The 20,969-nt window shown below is 43.3% G+C and overlaps 1 protein-coding gene across 1 annotated transcript in view; it reads right to left on the bottom strand.

Moving 5' to 3' along the window:
• Window positions 1–7,285: 7,285 nt before the first annotated feature.
• LOC134059629 (NLR family CARD domain-containing protein 3-like) overlaps window positions 7,286–20,969 on the bottom strand; it is a 130,091-nt gene continuing 116,407 nt past the window's right edge. The window contains exons 23-28 of the mRNA XM_062516070.1: window positions 20,750–20,878; window positions 19,022–19,195; window positions 18,449–18,577; window positions 11,308–11,481; window positions 10,369–10,497; window positions 7,286–7,469 (exon numbers count right to left, since the gene is read on the bottom strand). Of these exons, the coding sequence (XP_062372054.1) occupies window positions 7,286–7,469; window positions 10,369–10,497; window positions 11,308–11,481; window positions 18,449–18,577; window positions 19,022–19,195; window positions 20,750–20,878 (919 nt within the window). The remainder of the gene's footprint in view (window positions 7,470–10,368; window positions 10,498–11,307; window positions 11,482–18,448; window positions 18,578–19,021; window positions 19,196–20,749; window positions 20,879–20,969) is intronic.

Raw genomic sequence — 20,969 nt, 5'->3', positions numbered from 1 at the left:
CAGGGCCCCATGGCTGGTCACTCTAGAGGCGATGGACAGTCTTCTCGTCAGTTGGCGGGAAACTGGCACCCACCGAACTGCTGAGCCAAAGTTCAGGTGGGGGATTGCCTGGCTCGAGTAATTTGTCCGTCAGATCTAGCTTAATGTCATCATGTCCCCATTTAAATGTACTTATGGGTGGAGTCTCTGTACAATGTTTAATAGATACTGGGTCTATGGTGTCCACCATCACCGAGACATTCTTTGTAAATCACTTTGAGCCTTGGGGCTCTGACCGTTTACGTTCCTGTCAATGGCTACAACTCCGGGCCGCCAATGGGCTGGCTATACCCTATGTAGGCTACTTAGAACTGGACGTTGAACTTTGTGGAAAGTCTGTACCACGCTGTGGTGTTCTAGTTGTTAAAGACCTGCCTGGGGGGGTTGGCCTCCAGGCACCTGGTGTGGTTGGAATGAACATCCTGAACAAATGCTACTATGAGCTCTTTGGGCAATATGGTCCTGCCCTTTTCAGTCTGCCCTCTGTCTCTCAGGCCCACAGTGCCGTTGTTGAGGCCTTACAGCAGTGTCATTACGCAGAGACTCACCCCATTAGGCCAGGGAAAGTGAGGGCTCGTGGAGGTTGAGCCCATCGCATCCCAGGTGGCACTATGGTGATGGTAGCAGCTACATGTTCAGCACAGTTTTCCAACACACCTGTTTTGTTTGAACCCACTGACAGAGGGCTCCCTGCTGGCTTGTTGGCTTCGCCATCTATGATTAGAGTGACCCATGGTACTAGCTACATACCGGTAGTGAATGTAAGCACGACAGATGTATTGCTATATCCCCGCACGGAGTTGGGTAGCTTGTGTGGTGCGCAAGTAGTGAGTTTGTCAGAGAATATCACTGAGGTCAACACTATGACTGCCACCGTTTCCTCCCAGATGGCAGCACCTTCAGTACAGGCGCAGCTTGAGGAGGTTGACCTCTCTGTCTTGCCAGTTGCAGATCAGGAACAAGTCCGTGCTTTGTTACAGCGGTTTAGTGGAGTCTTTGCCAGCCATGATGGTGACCTGGGTTGTACAAACCTCATCTCTCATCAGATCCCACTAACTGACGATGTGCCAGTTCGACAACGACACCGGCGCATCCCACCATCAGAATATGAAATGGCTAAAGCTCATATCAATGGGTTGCTGGAGGCACAAGTTATTACTGAGAGTTGTAGTCCGTATGCATCCCCAATAGTGTTAGTCCGAAAGAAGGATGGTAGTCTCCGCATGTGCGTTGACTACCGTCAACTCAATGCTAAAACTCGGAAAGATGCTTTCCCTCTTCCCCGTATTGAGGAATCCCTCGATGCCCTGGCAGGAGCCCGCTGGTTTTCTACCATGGACTTAGCCAGTGGGTATAACCAGGTCCCGGTAGTGGTAGGTGATCGTGCCAAGACTGCCTTCTGCACACCGTTTGGCCTTTTTGAATGGCAGAGAATGCCATTTGGTCTCTGTAACGCGCCAGCGACCTTTCAAATGTTGATGGAAAGGATTTTTGGAGACCAGCAATGTCAAACCTTATTACTATATCTGGATGACATTGTGGTCTTTTCTTCATCTGTTTCCCAACACCTGGAAAGATTAGAACTTGTTCTGGAGCGTCTACAACATGAGGGCCTTAAGGCTAAGTTGAGCAAGTGTGCATTTTTCAAACGGGAGGTTGGCTACCTAGGTCATGTAATTTCCAGTCAGGGTGTGGCGACGGACCCTCAAAAGATTGAGGCAGTGGCTAGCTGGCGTTGCCCCAGCACAGTCTCAGAGGTACGGTCTTTCCTGGGGTTCGCTAGTTATTACCGCCGCTTTGTAGAGGGGTTTGCCAAGTTGGCGGCTCCCCTCCATAAGCTGGTGGCAGTGCTGGGTGGCAACAAGTCAAAGCGGAGCCCAAGCCAGAGTATCATGTCCCTGTGGTCTGAGGATTGCCAGCAAAGCTTCAATGCACTAAAACAAAAACTGACTACTGCTCCCGTCCTGGCATATGCTGATTTCAGTTTGCCCTTCATCTTAGAAGTGGATGCGAGCTACAGCGGGTTAGGAGCTGTCCTCTCTCAGGAACAAGGAGGGAAGGTGCGTCCCATAGCTTATGCCAGTCGTGGTCTTCGGCCCACTGAGCGCAACATGTCCAACTACAGTTCTATGAAGTTGGAATTTCTTGCGCTCAAGTGGGCCATGACCGAAAAGTTTAGGGAGTACTTGTTAGGGCAGCACTGTGTAGTTTATACGGACAATAATCCCCTAAGCCACTTGTCCTCTGCGAAATTGGGCGTGGTAGAGCAGCGCTGGGTCGCTCAAATGGCTCCTTTTCACTATGAGGTCAAATACCGCTCTGGCAGACAAAACCGCAATGCGGATGCTCTGTCGAGGCAGAATCCCCCGGACCCCTCTGATTTGGCTAATATGGCTCTGGGTATGACCCTTCCAGCCTTCTTACAGCAGGCTGTGCAAGCACAGCCAGTAACTCTGGTGACCCAAGCGGTAGTTACAGCTTTGCCTGAAAATAATCTTCATACCTTGCGCTCCAGCCAGGACCAAGATTCCATTCTCCAGGAGGTTTTGCCACACTGGAGGCGAGGGGTTAAACCTGGGCCCTTTGAGCGACAGGGTATGTCTAAGTCGGGATTAGCCCTGTTGCGTCAGTGGGATCGGCTAGTGGAAAGGGAAGAGGTTATGTACCGTAGGGTGTTTCGTCCAGACGGAGCAGAGGAATATTTCCAACTATTACTCCCGGCTAGTATGAAGTCTGATGTTTTGACTCAGCTCCATCAGGAGCATGGCCACCAGGGGACTGAGCGTACCCTGGAGTTGGCGCGTAGACGGTGCTACTGGCCTAGCATGTCATCGGATGTGGCTCGTTGGTGCCTTGAATGCGAGCGATGCCAAATAGCCAAAGACACTAAACCCCCAGCACGTAGCTTCATGGGGCATCTGTTGGCCTCACGGCCTAATCAAGTGCTGGCTATAGATTTTACGTCACTAGAACCTTCTCGGTTGGGAGTGGAAAACGTTTTGGTTTTAACGGATGTGTTTAGCAAATATTCTCTGGCCATCCCCACCCAGGACCAGCGTGCCCCTACTGTGGCCAAGGTACTGGTCAACGAGTGGTTTTATAAGTTTGGTGTCCCCGCTCGCATTCATTCCGACCAAGGTCGTTGTTTTGAGGCAACGCTCATCCAACAACTTTGCCAGCTTTATGGGGTTGAGAAATCACGCACCACGCCCTACCACCCGGCTGGCAATGGCCAGTGCGAACGCTTTAATCGCACCCTACATAATCTCCTTCGTACCTTGCCCGCGTCTCGAAAAAGAGATTGGGTTGCTTGCCTCCCACAACTACTGTTTTGTTATAACACTACTCCGCATGCAGTAACTGGTGAATCCCCTTACTTTCTGTTGTTTGGCCAAGAACCCCGCCTGCCGCTTGACTTCTTGCTAGGAACAGTACCAGACCCGGTGGCAGGGACAGTGCATGATTGGATTGAGGAACACCAAGCCAGGTTGCAAGTTGCCTTTCAGGGAGCTGAAGGCCGGCTTCAGGCCGCAGCTGGTAAACGTAAAGAAGCCCATGATCGCCAGGTTAAAGACCTAGCGCTGGTAATAGGCCAGTTGGTTTACCTCCGTAACCACAGCATGAGAGGCTGCCATAAGATTCAGGACCTTTGGAGCCCGGTGGTGTATGAGGTTATCAGAGCCCCCCCAGCCAACGGGGCTGTATACACCATTGCCCCTGTGACTGATCGGAGCAAAGTGCAACAGGTACATCGAGGTCTCCTTAAAGCCCGTGTGGGAAGCAATGCACCAGTTGGCCCTCCTCACATTAGTCCACCGGTTGAGGAGACTGTTGTGGCGAGGGAGGAAGACTTTGATAGCGACTTGGCATTATTGCCCCCGGCACTGATGCTGCATCCAGTGGAGACACCCGTTACCTCCGCCAGCCTACCCCCCCAGGCTGAGCATACTGATCCCCCAGCAGGGGAACCACTAACATCACCTGCTGGACAGAGCCCCACTACGTTAGACACCTGTATCCCAGTAGGTCCCTCCCCTACTCTAGATGGTCAGCCTAGTACTAGCAGGGATGCCCATACTAGTCCTGGCAGTGGATAATTTAGAACAAGCAGAGACCAGTGTGTCCGTGCCATCCCCAGTGGTCCCAGCCACTTCCTGTCCACGCCGGACAGAGAGAGCCAAAGCAGGCCAGCATTCAAACCTCCACCATTTACCCCAGGCAGCAAGCCGGCAGCGGATATGTCCTAGCGGCCCGGATTCAAGTTTAGTCAGTGCTGCTCTTCGGCCTGAGGGTTCTGATGTAGCTGCTAGCCTGCCTATCGTCGGGACGCCGACTGAAAAGGTGGGGGTAGATTGTGGTGAGACGCACGGCCTGAGCCCTTCCTAATGATTAGGGCGGTCACAGCCAATGGTGTGCGTTGCCGTTCTATTTAGTCTGGAGTAGCCTTATGTTGGCAGATGCCGTGATTGGTCTCCATGCGACTTCCTGTTTTGCCCCTCCAGTCAACTTTCTACCGGTATGTACACTCTTCCTCTGTATGCTCGGACTATGGTTAAATTGTTTTTAGTATAGTGACTGATGCTTTGTTTACTTGCTGTGGTGGCTTTGCAGCACTTTCATCTGTTGCTTGGCGGTGTTCGGTCTGGGTTAGTGGTTTTGGTGCTGGTTGTCAATGTCCGTGGATTGTAGAGGCAAACATTCAGCGGAGCTTCGTGAGCTCGCCGCTGACTAAGTGGGAAGCTGTCAACTTCCTGGTATGTATTCCTTGCATGGATTCCTATTGCCCTTGTTTTTAGCATTGTGTTTAGCAATAATGAGGTGTCCTGTATGCCTTTTAGGTACTTCGGGTCGTATCTGTGTCTCCTGCTGTTTTTGCCATATTCGTTGCTTACACCGAGGCGATATCTGCCCTGACCGGGCCACTACTCAGAAGATAACGGCGAAGACGTCGGCAACCACAGTTCGATACAAATGTTGTCTTGTCCGTGTGTGTTGTAACTTGTCGGTGTCATTAACGCATGTCTGTGAGTGGATTTATGTGTACGTGTGTGTGCGCGCGAGTGTATTTGTGCCCTGGGGAAAACGTGGGTAGCTTCAGGAATCTGGCTTAATGTTTTGCCTTAGCCTTGTATTACCTACATGTTAAACCCCTGGCAGGAGGCCCGTCATAGCTGTGGATAGCCAGTAGGCCATCACGTATGTAACCATTGAAGCCTGATTTATGTCTGTCTGTTGGTTTTCTTTGTTCTTTATTTTCTCTACTTGTATGTTGGTCATTGTCTTGTTCTCTTTTGATTTATGTTTTTGACACTGGTGGGAGGCCTTCTGTAACTGCTGTAGATCGCTAGTGATCCCATTGCAGGCCACCCTTTGTCCTTATATTTTGGTTTTCTTTCTTTTTGTTTCTTCTGATTTGCTGCATGCTGTGCGTTGGCCTCCCACCAGTGCTAGTATCCATCTTGAATTTGCTGCGGATCATCAGTGGTCCGCTTAGCCGCCCAATACATCTATCCTTCTGGCATTGTGTTCGCGTGTGGGTCGTGCATGTGTTTGTTGTGCATGTGTTTGTTGTGCATGAGTTCGTGTTGCATGTGGTTGTGCATGTGTTGGTTGTGCATGTGTTGGCTGTTCGTGTATGGTTGTCTGGTTTTCACCTCTTCTCTGTTCTTAGGTGCTGAGTGCTCCAGGCAGGGAGGCAGTTACATCCTCTAGGGGGAGGTGTCCCCTTTTCCTTTGTGCGTGTGGTTCACGTGTGCCCCTTGAATGGGATTTCTACTTATTTTTGCTATTGTGCTATATCTTGTTTTTTGAGGTGTGTATGTGCAAGCACGAGTGCCTGGCTGGTGTTTTTGGGATCCATCTCCTGGCATTTCGCCCCCTGCTGGTAAGCCTCAGCCCTGATAAACTTGTCTACGCTCCTCTCCCATGGTATGATTGAAACTTGTCTTGTTTGTTGTCTTGTATGTTTGTGACATTTTTATCCTTGTAATAAAGACAACCTATTATTGGAACTCTGCCTCTGGTGTCTTAGTCAACGAACTTGTGTGCTAAATTCTAATTGTGTATTCATTGGTTGATATCTCCCTGGGTGCAATTCCCAGGGTGGCGTAGTCTGCTACCCCCTACTGGTAATGCCAGTAGGGGGTAGCAGAGGGTAGTCAAAGACAGAGCTCTGGCCTTGGGTGTGGCTTAGGGACTCTATAGCGCCACCTAGCGCATTGTCTGTTGTGGTTGACACGTACATTCACGAAATTGAACCAAATTTGGTGGGCATGTGTTTTGCTATAAATATTCAGAGACAGAGCTCTGGCCGAGGGTGTGGCTTAGGGACTCTAATAGCGCCACCTAGTGTGTTACCTGTTGTGGTTGACATACATTCACGAAAATGAATCAAATTTGGTGAGCTTGTGTGTTATTACTGCTGCAAGTCAGAAACAGAGTTCTGGCCTAGGGTGTGGCTTAGGGACTCTATAGCGCCACCTAGCGCATTGTCTGTTGTGGTTGATACATTCACGAAAATTAACCACATTTGTTGGGCATGTGTGTTATTGCTACTGCTAGTCAGGGATAGAGCTCTGGCCTAGGGTGTGGCTTAGGGACTCTATAGCGCCACCTACTACATTGTCCATTATGGTTGACACATTCACGAAAGTGAACCACATTTGGTGGGCATGTGTGCTATTGCTACTGCTTGTCAGGGATAGAGCTCTGGCCTAGGGTGAGGCTTAGGGACTCTATAGCGCCACCTAGTACATTGTCTATTATTGTTGACACATACATACACGACAATTAGGTACGCTTGTGTGTTATTGCTGCCACTAGTCATAGACAGAGCTCTGGTCTTGGGTGTGGCTTTGGGACTCTATTGCGTCACCTAGCTTGTTGTCTGTTGTGGTTGACACATACATTGATGGAAATTAACCCAATTTGGTGGGCATGTGTGTTGCTCATGCACATGCCCACCAACAAGTACGTGTTGCTTTGTTAGATTCCGCAAATGTCACGGGTCCGCACCGCAGGTGCTCGGGCCCGCCATCGCCGCTTGCGGCTATATTTATCTATTTAACTTTTGATCATAATATTTATTCCCCTATTTTCCCTGTGGGTTACATACAATATTACTTACAATAGTTGTATTTACATAGGTCACTTTAAAACATATTAGTTCAAATATGAATGTGCTGCAACACTTATTTATGCACAGTGTAAAAACATGATTCAGGTGGAACACAACAGGATGGATTCATTAGAGTCCAAGTATTTTTATATGTTTACAGTTTGGATGTTTCTTCAGTTCAGAGAGCAGCTGCTGTGCTGAGGGTCCAAGCTGATTCCCATACAGAAGGAGCTCTCTGAGGGGTGATGGGTTTGATCTCAGTGCTGATGCTAAAGCTCTGAAACCTTCATCTGTTATACTGCAGTATGCCAGGCTGTAGGAGAAAGAAGGAAACACTTCATCAGATCAGCTGAAGGACACACACACACCAAAGAGGAAGCAGTTATTGCCTCATACTGTATGTTCTGTACATGTTGGACATACAGTTATTGGTGAATCTGTGTGTGTGTGTGTGTGTGTGTGTGTGTGTGTGTGTGTGTGTGTGTTTGAGTGAGATAAAGAGATGAAACACACTATCATTCACTGATAGCAACTCAGTATTTGGTCTTGTGATACTCACTGTAGTGTCTCCAGTTTACAGTTGGGATCCTCCAGAAGAGAAGAAAGATGCTTCACTCCTGAGTCTCCTGCTTTATTCCCACTCAGCTGCAGCTCTCTCATGTGTGAGGGGTTTGATCTCAGTGCTGATGCAAGAGCTCTGAAACCTTCATCTGTTATACTGCAGTATGCCAGGCTGAAGGAGAAAGAAGGAAACAGTTAATCAGATCAGCTGAAGGACACACACAGACCAAAGAGGAAGCAGTTATTGCCTCATGTGTTCTGTACATGTTGGACATACAGTTAGTGGTGAATCTGTGTGTGTGTGTGTGTGTGTGTGTGTGTGTTTGAGTGAGATAAAGAGATGAAACACACTGTCATTCACTGATAGCAACTCAGTATTTGGTCTTGTGATACTCACTGTAGTGTCTCCAGTTTACAGTTGGGATCCTGCAGAAGAGAAGAAAGATGCTTCACTCCTGAGTCTCCTGCATCATTCCCACTCAGCTGCAGCTCTCTCACGTGTGAGGGGTTTGATCTCAGTGCTGACGCAAGAGCTCTGAAGCCTTCCTCTCCAATACTGCAGTATGTCTGGCTGTAGAGAGAAGCAGGAGAAATACTTCATCTTCATTTTCATGTGTGTTTGTGTCAGGAGTGACTGAGTGAATGGATCAGTAGTTTGCCTACAGTTAGTGGTGAATCTGTGTGTGTGTGTGTGTGTGTGTGTGTGTGTGTGTGTGTGTGTGTGTGTGTGTGTGTGTGTGTGTGTGTGTGTGTGTGTGTGTGTGTGTGTGTGTGTGTGTGTGTGTGTGTGTGTGTGTGTGTGTGTGTGTGTGTGTGTGTGTGTGTGTGTGTGTGTGTGTGTGTGTGTGTGTGTGTGTGTGTGTGTGTGTGTGTGTGTGTGTGTGTGTGTGTGTGTGTGTGTGTGTGTGTGTGTGTGTGTGTGTGCGTGTGTGCGTGTCTGTCTGAATGCATATGTCCGTATATCTACTACCGGAACTTTTCCTGCTGCCGACCTAGTCACGTTTCCACAATGTTGCCGCCACAGCTGCTATGTGAATGCAATCGCGGAAAAAATCTGCACTTGTCAGTGATGATCAAGTGAATTTGTACGTGTATTTAAAGCGCCCAGATGTCGCTGAAGAGTTCCATCTCTCTAACACGTTGCAGGTAATGCAGCAAGGTTATAGCCTCGTCCATAACCTATCCCGGTGTAAAAACTACATTCTTCCGCTGTCAGGCATTCACAGCTTACAGCGCGGCCGCATTTATAAGGCATCATTATCTGCCCAGCGAACTATTGACGGAAATTCTACATTAGATGTGAACAACATGTGGCCATATACATTGCGCATATATGCTTCATGTCTGAATGTCCGCTACTGTCAGAAAAGCGGCAAGCAATAATCGCAGAATGTGCGTCTGAAAAAAGCTAGTGATTGGGTAAGTGAATGAGATAGTGACTCACTGACTCAGTGGTGTGTGTGTGTGTGTGTGTGTGTGTGTGTGTGTGTGTGTGTGTGTGTGTGTGTGTGTGTGTGTGTTAGTGATAAAAAATCTAATTTGACATGTTAAATAATTTGTGAGTACATGAGAAAAATGAAAAGAAAAAAAACACATACTGTCATTCACTGATAGCAACTCAGCATTTGGTCTTATGATACTCACTCTAGTTTCTCCAGTTTACAGTTGGGATCCTCCAGAAGAGAAGAAAGATGCTTCACTCCTGAGTCTCCTGCTTTATTCCCTCTCAGCTGCAGCTCTCTCATGTGTGAGGGGTTTGATCTCAGTGCTGATGTAAGAGCTCTGAAGCCTTCCTTTCCAATACTGCAGTGATACAGGCTGTAAAGAGAAGTAGGAGAAATACTTTATCTTTCCTTTTTGGACAATCAAACATTGTGTCTTTGCGACTAGTGCAAAGACTAACTGTCAACGAAGTGAAGTAGCATACTGTACATTCAGCAGTTTTTTAAATGTGATGTCATCTCATGAAAACAAATCTTGTTTCCATTCAGTGAGATTCATCACTCACCCCCCTTTACAGCTGCTGCTACAGCTGCATTATCATCACTGATACACATCAGATTCATCACTCACCCCCCTTTACAGCTGCTGCTACAGCTGCATTATCATCACTGATACACATCAGATTCATCACTCACCCCCTTTACAGCTGCTGCTACAGCTGCATTATCATCACTGATACACATCAGATTCATCACTCACCCCCCTTTACAGCTGCTGCTACAGCTGCATTATCATCACTGATACACATCAGATTCATCACTCACCCCCCTTTACAGCTGCTGCTACAGCTGCATTATCATCACTGATACACATCAGATTCATCACTCACCCCCCTTTACAGCTGCTGCTACAGCTGCATCACCATCACTGATACACATCAGAACATCTTACAATGAACCTCACTGTACTGAACACACTGTGTACATTTCACAAAACTGCACTTTATGGGAAAAGAAAGGATACAGAAAAGTCTATTTTCAGATTTCTCCAGTTTAATGTCAGTGTAATTAAGAAAACAATTATGATTGATTTTGTAAAAACATCAGCAACACCACCTTCAACCCCAGCTGTTTTATGTGAAGGGAATGCAAACATCTACTAACCGTAATGTCTGCAGTGTGCAGTGGGGATCCTGCAGTAAAGCACACAGCTGAGTCACTCCCAAGACTCCTGGTATGTGCTCACTCAGATCCAGCTCAGTCATGAGTAAGGGGTTTGAACCCACAGCTGAAGCCACAGCAGCACAGGCTTCCTCAGCAGCACTACTCTTCAGGAACCTGGACAAATAAGGAGGACAACACACCTTTCATCTCACCTGACATAAACATCACTGATGTGGGCATAGAAAGACTCAAAGACTTTTGGCAAGTCAGACAATCAAGTAATAATGAAATGATGACCTGCTACATATGCTGTTTTCAGGGCCAAGGGTGTATTGCTACCCATTTATGTGTGTGTAATTAATTTATCTGGTTGGCCTGGTGCTGCAGCTTTAAATCTCACAGGTCCAGTTTTCTCTGCAGGACCTTAGCTTATCTGGTCTCCTCAAATATCATGTTCATGTCTGGCTAGTAGAGACTGAATCTCTACAGAAGGTGTTTCCATCATAACAGCCCGCAGTCTAGACCCCGAAGCCGCCGCCACGCGCCGCCATTTGCGCCATTTAGAATTTCAGCCGCCGCCAGCCAATAATTTTGTAAGCCAAATTGAGCCGCCATCTGATAAACTTTGGCACAATGCATGCTTCAGTCTACATTGAAGTGAAATGTGCAGAACTGTGTTAAAAATGATATAATAACATGGTGTATTGAGATACAACATAGACATCTGTAGGCATGAAGAGGCAATTTAAGCCATTATCAGCCATTAAAAATTTGGCGGCTGCAGCAGCCATTTAGGTTTTGGCTGAGCCGGCTAGCCAGCCAATAACTTCATCAGCCAGCCGTTATTCTCAAAACAAATGGCTTCGGGGTCTACCGCAGTCTGAAGTTTCACCATCTTCTTAATAACATATCTCCATGTGAAGCCTTTGATAATTATTCACATACAACTGGACTGTAAACTGTTTTTCATGCACATACACTTACTGGATGTTTCTCAGTGTACACTGTGGATCCTCCTTCAGGTCTAAAAACAGTTTGACTCCAGATTTCCCTGGATCATTTCCTCTGAGATCAAGCTCTCTGAGGTATTTGGGATTTAACCTCAGGGCTGAAGCCAGACTAGCATAGCCCTTCTCCGTGATACTGCAGTCAGAGAGCCTAGAAGCAAAGGATTTAGTCAAAGCACCAGAAAACAATGGCCCAATCCCAATGTCCGGACTCACAAACTCACGGACTTTGGTGCGCGTTCTCACGAAATTCGTAAGGGTTTAGGGCTGTCCCAATGTCGAATTACAACGGGCGTGAGGGTTTGAGTACACACTTACCGAGCCCTTTCCGTGAGTCTGCATCGGTGCAGACTTACTGTAACCTAAGGGAATTACCCACAGTTCAAAGTGTTGTGACGTTTACCGCCGAGATCATAGAAAAATCCGGAAATGAAGGTTAACAACAGCACGCACGACACACACGTGCATGGTGCAAATGTTAGCAACGTCTTTGTTAGTAAACATCACCAAGGTACATGTGATCTTGTGAAGTGCTGTCCCAATCCCAAAATACCTATCTGAGCCCATGTGGCCTCACACACTCACTCACTTAGCACCTGAAATCAATTAAAGGAATAGTTCGGATTTTAAGACACGAAGTTGTATGGGTTCCCTGTCAGCAACGTAGTGCATCAGCACTGACTTACCCCCGACAGCGTCCTGTGAGCCGAGATCCAGCCGGTTTTTGATCGTTTTTGATGCCGGACTATTTTCTTCAGCAAGTTTCTGGGGTCACGAAAGTAAAGTGTTTTTCTTCTCAAAACCATATGCGTTCAACAGAGTGATATATTTGCACCACAAAAACGTTGTCCAGCTGTCAGTAGCGCGCAGTGATAGGAATCGCGAAAAATAAGTAAGTGATAACGAGGTTTGAATTTTTCCTGGACAACGTTTTTGTGGTGCAAATATATCACTCTGTTGAACGCATATGGTTTTGAGAAGAAAAACACTTTACTTTCGTGACCCCAGAAACTTGCCGGACTACTTTTTTCAGCATCAAAAACGATCTAAAACCGGCTGGATCTCAGCTCACAGGACGCTGTCGGGGGTAAGTCAGTGCTGATGCACTACGTTGCTGACAGGGAACCCATACAACTTCGTGTCTTAAAATCCGAACTATCCCTTTAAGTCTGTGAGTCCTTAGTCCTAGTCTTTAGGGCTGACATTGGGATTGAGCCCATATGTAGTTTTACAAGTCTACTGTAGTGTGTAAGTGAGTGACAGAGTGACTGAGTCACAGTTTGAGTGAGAAAAAGAGATCAAAGAGATCAAAACACAATGTCAGATTCACTGATAGCAACTCAGTATTTGGTCTTATTGTGATACTCACTGTAGTTTCTCCAATTTACAGTTGGGATCCTCCAGAAGAGAAGAAAGATGCTTCACTCCTGAGTCTCCTGCTTTATTCCCACTCAGCTGCAGCTCTCCCATGTGTGAGGGGTTTGATCTCAGTGCTGATGCAAGAGCTCTGAAGCCTTCCTCTCCAATACTGCACTTATCCAGGCTGTAGAGATAAAGAAGAAATGTTTCATCTTCATTTCCTTTTTAAAGATGACTGTCCATTCTAAAACTAGATGTACCGGTTAGTAATGTCAATGCATGTATCCTGTCTTATGTTGTGTGTGTGATTGAGATATGGTTATGTTCATAGAATATAACAAAGATATCAGCTATTCAGTTCATTTAGACTATCTTTATGAGACAGTAAATTGCCAATGAGCATTGGATGCAAATGGGGTGCTTAGTTTAACATGTGGCCTGCCTTGTTTATTAGACAGTGATTATGTGATACAGTGACCGTATTACTAATGATGGCTTCTTTGGTTCCTTACAGTCCACACATACCTTTATTGCTCTATGGCAATTGTTGAAGGCAACGCAATAAAAGAAATTAAAGGAAGAAACTGCTTCGATCACGGGTGTGCTAACCGACGCCACTTAGCCTAATCAACTCCATCCAAAACCAACATTTCCATTTCCAAGTCCTTTCCTCATTAACACTTTCTGTCTTTCTCTCTTTTTCTCACTCTCTGGTTGAACCCACTCGCTCTTTCTCTGTTTATTTAATATTGTATACATTCTGTTGTCATTCTAGTCAATCTTTTTTGATCAGTTTAACTAGGCCAATCATTGACTGCGTTTACATGGTCAGTGTTCCAGGAGACCATCAGGTTAACCATCAGTGGTCAGTGTTTCAGTAGAAAACAAAAAGCTATTTGAGAGTTCTTTGACTTTATGAATAAAGTATTTTCATCCTCCTTCCCAACAATGTGTGCTGAGATCCAGTGTTGGGAGTAACGAGTTACAAAAGTAATGTAATTACTGTAATGTATTGCTTTTTGCTGTAACGCGGTAATGTAAGGCATTCTAAAATCGAAATGGGTAATATGTAACTCGGTACAAAGGTCAGTAACGCAAGTTACATTGCAATTAAGTGGTGTTTTGTTTTTATACAATCGCCACGCAAGATCAGTAGAGGAGAAACAATCCACGCAAATAAAGGCCTAGAATGTTTTTTTCTTATTTGTAAAAGATGGCTGAAGCTGAAGCAGGCTCGACGTCGGACAGTATTGTACATGTTCAAGATGGACATACTTTCATTACTTTCAGTTTGTTAGAGACAAAGATATGAGGATGGGACATATTAAGTGCACTATGTGCGAAACCAAAAGATCTACCGCAATAGCACAAGTAATTTCACGAAACGTTTAGAGCGATACCAGGCTAACATTACGTGAGTAAAAAGAAAGCAAACGAGAGGAGACTATACAAAGCAGGTATAAATTATTCCATTCTGCGATACCACTTGAACCTCAAGAAGTAAGGAGACTTGTGGAAGAGTAGCCTATGGTTGAATATATGCATCCGCTGTCAGCAGTGGAGTCACCAGCTTTTAGCAAGACCCCCGTCCAGACTAGCAATGACAAGGTAAGGTGTTGTTGCCTCAACAGGTTGTCACTGCTGTAAATAACAACATCATGTCAATCTGTCATCCAAACAAAAACGTCTGTTAAACCCAATAAACATTGCAATAAATAGTAGCTGCCACAAGTCTCCTTACTTCCTGAAGTGTATCTTGTCAGGTCTTTGACTTTAGGTTATAATCAGTGTTGGGAAGGTTACTTTAGAAATGTAATGTGTTACAGTTAAAAGTTACTCTGTTCAAAATGTAATAGTAGTGTAACTATTTGAATTACTTTTTCTGAATAACGTAACTAATTACTTTTGATTACTTTTCCGATTTTTGAATGATATATATATAGTCCCCAAATCCATGCGAAGATTTCGGCCTTGGTCTACAGCAGGGGTAGGCAACCTATGGCACGGGTGCCACTGCTGGCATGCCGAGGCATAATCACTGGCACGCGCCACCAGTATCAGCAAAAAAAAAATAATCTCAGACTGACAAAGTGACAAACTACGAACCCCAGATAAAAAAGCTCAGCCAAGAAAAGCAAGGACAGGGATCACACTGACTGGTAGGCAAGATATACCTTGTAATTGAGACATATAGCCTATGATTCATTTTAGCCTCAGCCCACACGGTTTAGTTAAATAGGCCTGCTGTTGCCTATAAAATGTTGTGGCCGTTTCGTTTGTTATGCATGGCTATAATAATAATAATAACAATTACATTTTTATTTTATTAGCACATTATCAATGTAAAGTAAAATTCCAAATTTGTAGAAGTATATTCCCGTGGTTTGTGTGTGTTTTTTAACCATTATTGTTGATAGTGGCACACTCATTGACTAGAAATTTTGAAGTTGGCACTGGAGGTCTCAAAGGTTGCCGACCCCTGGTCTACAGGCTGCCGAGCAGTTCTGTACAAGTGCACAAGGCAGCAAGTGCATTCAATACATGAATTAGCATCACATTTTTTGTGAGGATAATATAATGATAATCATAACACGTTCACAGGCAGGCATGTAGGCCTACGCTGATGGCGCTGTAGACGTGATAGAGCCTATCAGAAGGTCCCGAATCAAACTATGGCCGTGGAGGGAAACAGTTCTTTTTACATACAATATTATTTGCAAAGTTTTGCTGACACTATTGAGATGTAATTCAAATTGTAATTTTGAAAAATGTCCAAAGTACCTGTAATTGAATTACATTTTTTTCTCAGTAACTGTAATATATTACTGTTAAATTTATTTTGTAATTAAATTACGTAACTCAATTACATGTAATGCATTACTCCCCAACACTGGTTATAATATAGTGGGCACTGATTTTAATGAAGGCTAGGTCTAAAGTTACCGTATCTCTAGTGCAATTTATCAGACTAACCCTTTGTCGGTTTAAAAAAAATCTGCCTATGATTAAGCTGGATCAAGCATAATAAGCTACATAAAAAAATATATTTATATATATATTAAAGTTTTATATGAAAGTAACTCAAAAGTAATGCAGTAGTAGTGTAATGCTTTACAATTCAAAGACAGTAATATTGTAGTGTAACACATTACTTTGAAATGAGAGTAACATGTAATACATAATATATTACGTTTTTGAAGTAACTTGCCCAACACTGCTGAGATCATTCATTTCCAGTGAGAGAGATCCAGTGTAAAATTTTTGCTATCATTGATAAATGTTATAAGAAATATTTGTAAATGATTAATAATTACTGTTCCAACTTTATTATAAGGGTCCCCATACTGATAGTTATATATTACTAATGTATTCATTAAGCTTAACCAACTTTATTATAAGGGTTCCCCATACTAATAGTTATATATTACTAATACATTAATTACGTTTAACCAATTTTATTATAAGGGTCCTCCATACTGATAGTTATATGTTACTAAAGTGTTAATTAAGCTTAACCAACTTTATTATAAGGGTCCCCCATACTAATAGTTATATATATACACTGATTCTTGAGAATTTGCCTAAAACATGTCTCACTAAGAAAAGTGCTGATTCTGTTGGAAATTAATACCATTTCCATGAACAAAAAGAATCAAGGTTATAATCAGGGGGTCCTTTGCACAAATGTGAGGTTCTTTTAAAGGTTTATTTTATTTTTGTATTAATTTAATGATTATATGCTGGCCCATACCCTACAAAATCAGTTGTCCTCGAATAGGAGATAATCATTTTGACTTGATTAAAAACACTAAAAGCAATCATTTAATTTAATGATATCTTTACCACATGAAAGAGTACATTGTATTATGTATTAGAAACTCCAAACAGTACGTTTTGAGCAATATTTACTATTATTTCGTGGCTGCTCAAAATGTGTCCCACATTTTCGTCACCACCGTCAGATATTTATAAAAGGCAATAAAATCAGGCAACTACAAGGTCAACTACATTCTTGAGGACCTCATTTTCAAACCTTCAGCCGTACTGCATGCTTTAAGATCACTCAAGCTCCCATTAGTTTGCTATTTTCTCTTAAAGTTGTTCATATTTTTGGACACTGCTACTGTCACAACCATAACATGTCAACACCGTCTCTTTTGTATACAAAATATTAGATTAGATTATAAAATAAATGTTTACTTTTTAAGAAGAGGTTTGAAGTAGCCAGCAATAGGATGCAAACAGGGTGGATAATGTGAACAATTCATGCATATCATGTGAAAGAGTAGATTTTTGTCACCACCGTCAGATGTCACCCACCGTCAGGTTTTCTGCTTAACGGTGGTGAAAAAAGCCTCCAAATGGTCCTCAACGGAGGCTTTTTGGACCAAATAGTTAAATAAAGTTGTCAAGCAAGACTTTAGTGGTACTCATTTTGGAATTTTATGTTGTAATGAAACCACTGTCAACACCGTCAGATTCATTTTTTTATTTGTTTTAAACAAATATGCTTACAATATGTTTCTTCAGTGGTGTAGTTATTAAAGTAATAGTCTGTTTTAATTCAAAAATATGGTTGTTGGATTAAAAAAGCATACTTTTTCTATTTAGGCCTAAAAAAACGTTGTATAAGTACTGGAAAAATGTAGCCTGGGTTTCCCATACTGCCTTGCGCGGTGATTTCTTTCACGCTGCTAAGGCAGTCTGGAAACTAACGCCCCCATGTTCGCCTGATGTTGGAGGCCAATCACAGAACAGGGGAGAAAGCAAGACCATGAAGAGCTATGCAGAGACACATTTGATTGACATCCGTGGCGCCCAATGAACGGATCTGGGCATTTTTTCAAATACGAGAAAATGAACGTCTGGTTGCCAGACCACGTCTCATTTGAGAAGTGGGAGGCGTTAGCCAGGCTAGGAAAAATGCCTATTTTATGAAAAAAATACAAAAAGGGGAGGTTGCACCGGTACATTGCTGAACAGCTAAGACCTTGGTCTATAATGACATACCTTCAGATTTTGTAATTTAACTAACTTTTTTTTTTCAAAATTAAAACCTGTTTTAGGCAAATTCTCAAGAATCAGAATTCTTAATTACACTTAACCAACTTTATTAGAAGGGTCCTCCATACTGATAGTTATATATTACTAATATATTAATTAAGCTTAACCAACTACTACAAGGGTCCTATAAGGAGTGTGGTTCATATTGGGTAAGGCAGAAACACAGTTTAATAACAATTAGTTAAATAATAATATGTCATTAACTTTCATATTAACATATAGTTTTTAAATAAACATTTAACATTTAATGATGTAAGAACTAACTACATTTGTGCCAAAAAGACATTTAGTTAACTATTAACAAATATTATTACAATATTAGTTAATAGATTGTTTTCTATTTGTGAAAACATTAACATACAGAGTATATGCAGACAACTAATATTTAATTAATGATGAAAAAACATTAACTTGTGACAAATAGATATTTTAGTAACAATTAACAAATATTAACAAAGGGTTAGTTAATGATTAGTTTGCTATTTACTAAGAACCCTTATTATGGAGTGTTACCGAAAAGTCTATTTTCAGATTTCTCCAGTTTAATGTCAGTGTAATTAAGCAAACAATTATGATTGATTTTGTAACATAAGCAACACCACCTTCAACCCCAGCTGTTTTAAGTGAAGGGAATGCAAACATCTACTAACTGTAATGTCTGCAGTGTGCAGTGGGGATCCTGCAGTAAAGCACACAGCTGAGTCACTCCGAAGACTCCTGGTATGCGTCCACTCAGATCCAGCTCAGTCATGAGTAAGGGGTTTGAACCCACAGCTGAAGCCACAGCAGCACAGGCTTCCTCAGCAGCACTACTCTTCAGGAACCTGGACACATAAGGAGGACAACACACCTTTCATCTCAGCTGACATAAACTACACTGATGTGGGCATAGAAAGACTCAAAGACTTTTGGCAAGTCAGACAATCGAGTAATAATGAAATGATGACCTGCTACATATTCTGTTTTCAGGGCCTAGGGTGTATTGCTACCCATTTATGTGTGTGTAATTCATTTATCTGGTTGGCCTGGTGCTGCAGCTTTAAATCTCACAGGTCCAGTTTTCTCTGCAGGATCTTAACTTATCTGGTCTCTTCAAATATCATGTTCATGTCTGGCTAGTAGAGACTGAATCTCTACAGAAGGTGTTTCCATCATAACAGCCCGCAGTCTGAAGTTTCACCATCTTCATAAAATATCTCCATGTGAAGCCTTTGATAATCATTCACACACAACTGGACTGTAAACTGTTCTTCCAGACATACACTTACTGGATGTTCCTCAGTGTACACTGTGGATCCTCCTTTAGGTCTATAAACAGTTTGACTCCAGATTTCCCTGGATCATTTCCTCTGAGATCAAGCTCTATGAGGTATTTGGGATTTAACCTCAGTGCTGAAGCCAGACTAGCATAGCCCTTCTCTGTGATACTGCAGTCAGAGAGCCTAGAAGCAAAGGATTTAGTCAAAGCACCAGAAAACAATATGCAGTTTTAAAAGTCTACTGTAGTGTGTAAGTGAGTGACAGAGTGACTGAGTCACAGTTTGAGTGAGAAAAAGAGATCAAGAAGATAAAACACAATGTCAGATTCACTGACAGCAACTCAGTATTTGGTCTTGTGATACTCACTGTAGTGTCTCCAGTTTACAGTTGGGATCCTCCAGAAGAGAAGAAAGATGCTTCACTCCTAAATATCCTGCTTTATTCCCACTCAGCTGCAGCTCTCTCATGTGTGAGGGGTTTGATCTCAGTGCTGATGCAAGAGCTCTGAAGCCTTCCTCTCCAATACTGCAGTGATACAGGCTGTAGAGATAAAGGAGAAATGTTTCATCTTCATTTCCATTTTAAAGATGACTGTCCATTTTAAAATAATCTTAGTGTGTGTGTGTGTGTGTGTGTGTGTGTGTGTGTGTGTGCGCACGCATGCATGTTCTTGCGTGTGTTGCAAAGACTACTAGCAACAAAGTGAAGTAGCATACACTGTACATTCAGCAGTTTTTAAATGTGAGGTCATCTCAAAACAAATCTTATTTCCATTCAGTGAGATTCATCACTCAGTCACCCCCCTTTACAGCTGCTGCTACAGCTGCATTATCATCACTGATACACATCAGATTCATCACTCACCCCCCTTTACAGCTGCTGTTACAGCTGCATTATCATCACTGATACACATCAGATTCATCACTCACCCCCCTTTACAGCTGCTGCTACAGCTGCATTATCATCACTGATACACATCAGATTCATCACTCACCCCCCTTTACAGCTGCTGCTACAGCTGCATTATCATTACTTATACACATCAGAACATCTTACAACAAATCAGCCTCACTGTACTGAACACACAACACTGTGTACATTACACAAAACTGCACACTGCAAAACTGCTTACATTTTGTACTGTACATATTTATTGCTGGTCACTAGAATGTAATCTTGCACTGTTGCACTGTGGAGTTTTTTTTTTTTTTTTTTACTATGCTTACATTTTACATTTTGTACTGTACATATTTATTGCTGGGCACTAGAATTTAATCTTGCAGTGTTGCACTGTTGGACTTATTTGCACTACCAACTTGACACACACCTTATACTGGATCACAGTACCAATCCTCAGTACATTCATGCACATCTTATCAATAGTATTTTACTGCTCCTTAAGTCATTTTGATTTGTTGATTTGCTTTGTATTTTCCTGTTTACATTGTATTGTATGTTGTGTGTGGTGTCTTAAGCTGCTGGGACCTTGAATTTCCCCTTGGGGATCAATAAAGTATCTATCTATCTATCTTTATAGGAAAATAAAGGATACAGAAAAGTCTATTTTCAGATTTCTCCAGTTTAATGTCAGTGTAATTAAGAAAATTATGATTGATTGTGTAACAACATCAGCACCACCACCTTCAACCCCAGCTGTTTTATGTGAAGTGAATGCACCAACATCCACTAACCGTAATGTCTGCAGTGTGCAGTGGGGATCCTGCAGTAAAGCACACAGCTGAGTCACTCCCAAGACTCCTGGTATGTGCTCACTCAGATCCAGCTGAGTCATGAGTAAGGGGTTTGAACCCACAGCTGAAGCCACAGCAGCACAGGCTTCCTCAGCAGCACTACTCTTCAGGAACCTGGACAAATAAGGAGGACAATAAACCTTTCATCTCAACTGACATAAACTACACTGATGTGGGCATAGAAAGACTCAAAGATTTTTGGCAA

Source organism: Sardina pilchardus, chromosome 16 (assembly GCF_963854185.1).
Source record: "Sardina pilchardus chromosome 16, fSarPil1.1, whole genome shotgun sequence".
In the NCBI taxonomy this organism is placed as follows: domain Eukaryota; kingdom Metazoa; phylum Chordata; class Actinopteri; order Clupeiformes; family Clupeidae; genus Sardina; species Sardina pilchardus.
The sequence above is the reverse complement of the archived record's forward strand: the minus strand, read 5'-3'. Positions and strand labels throughout refer to the sequence as shown.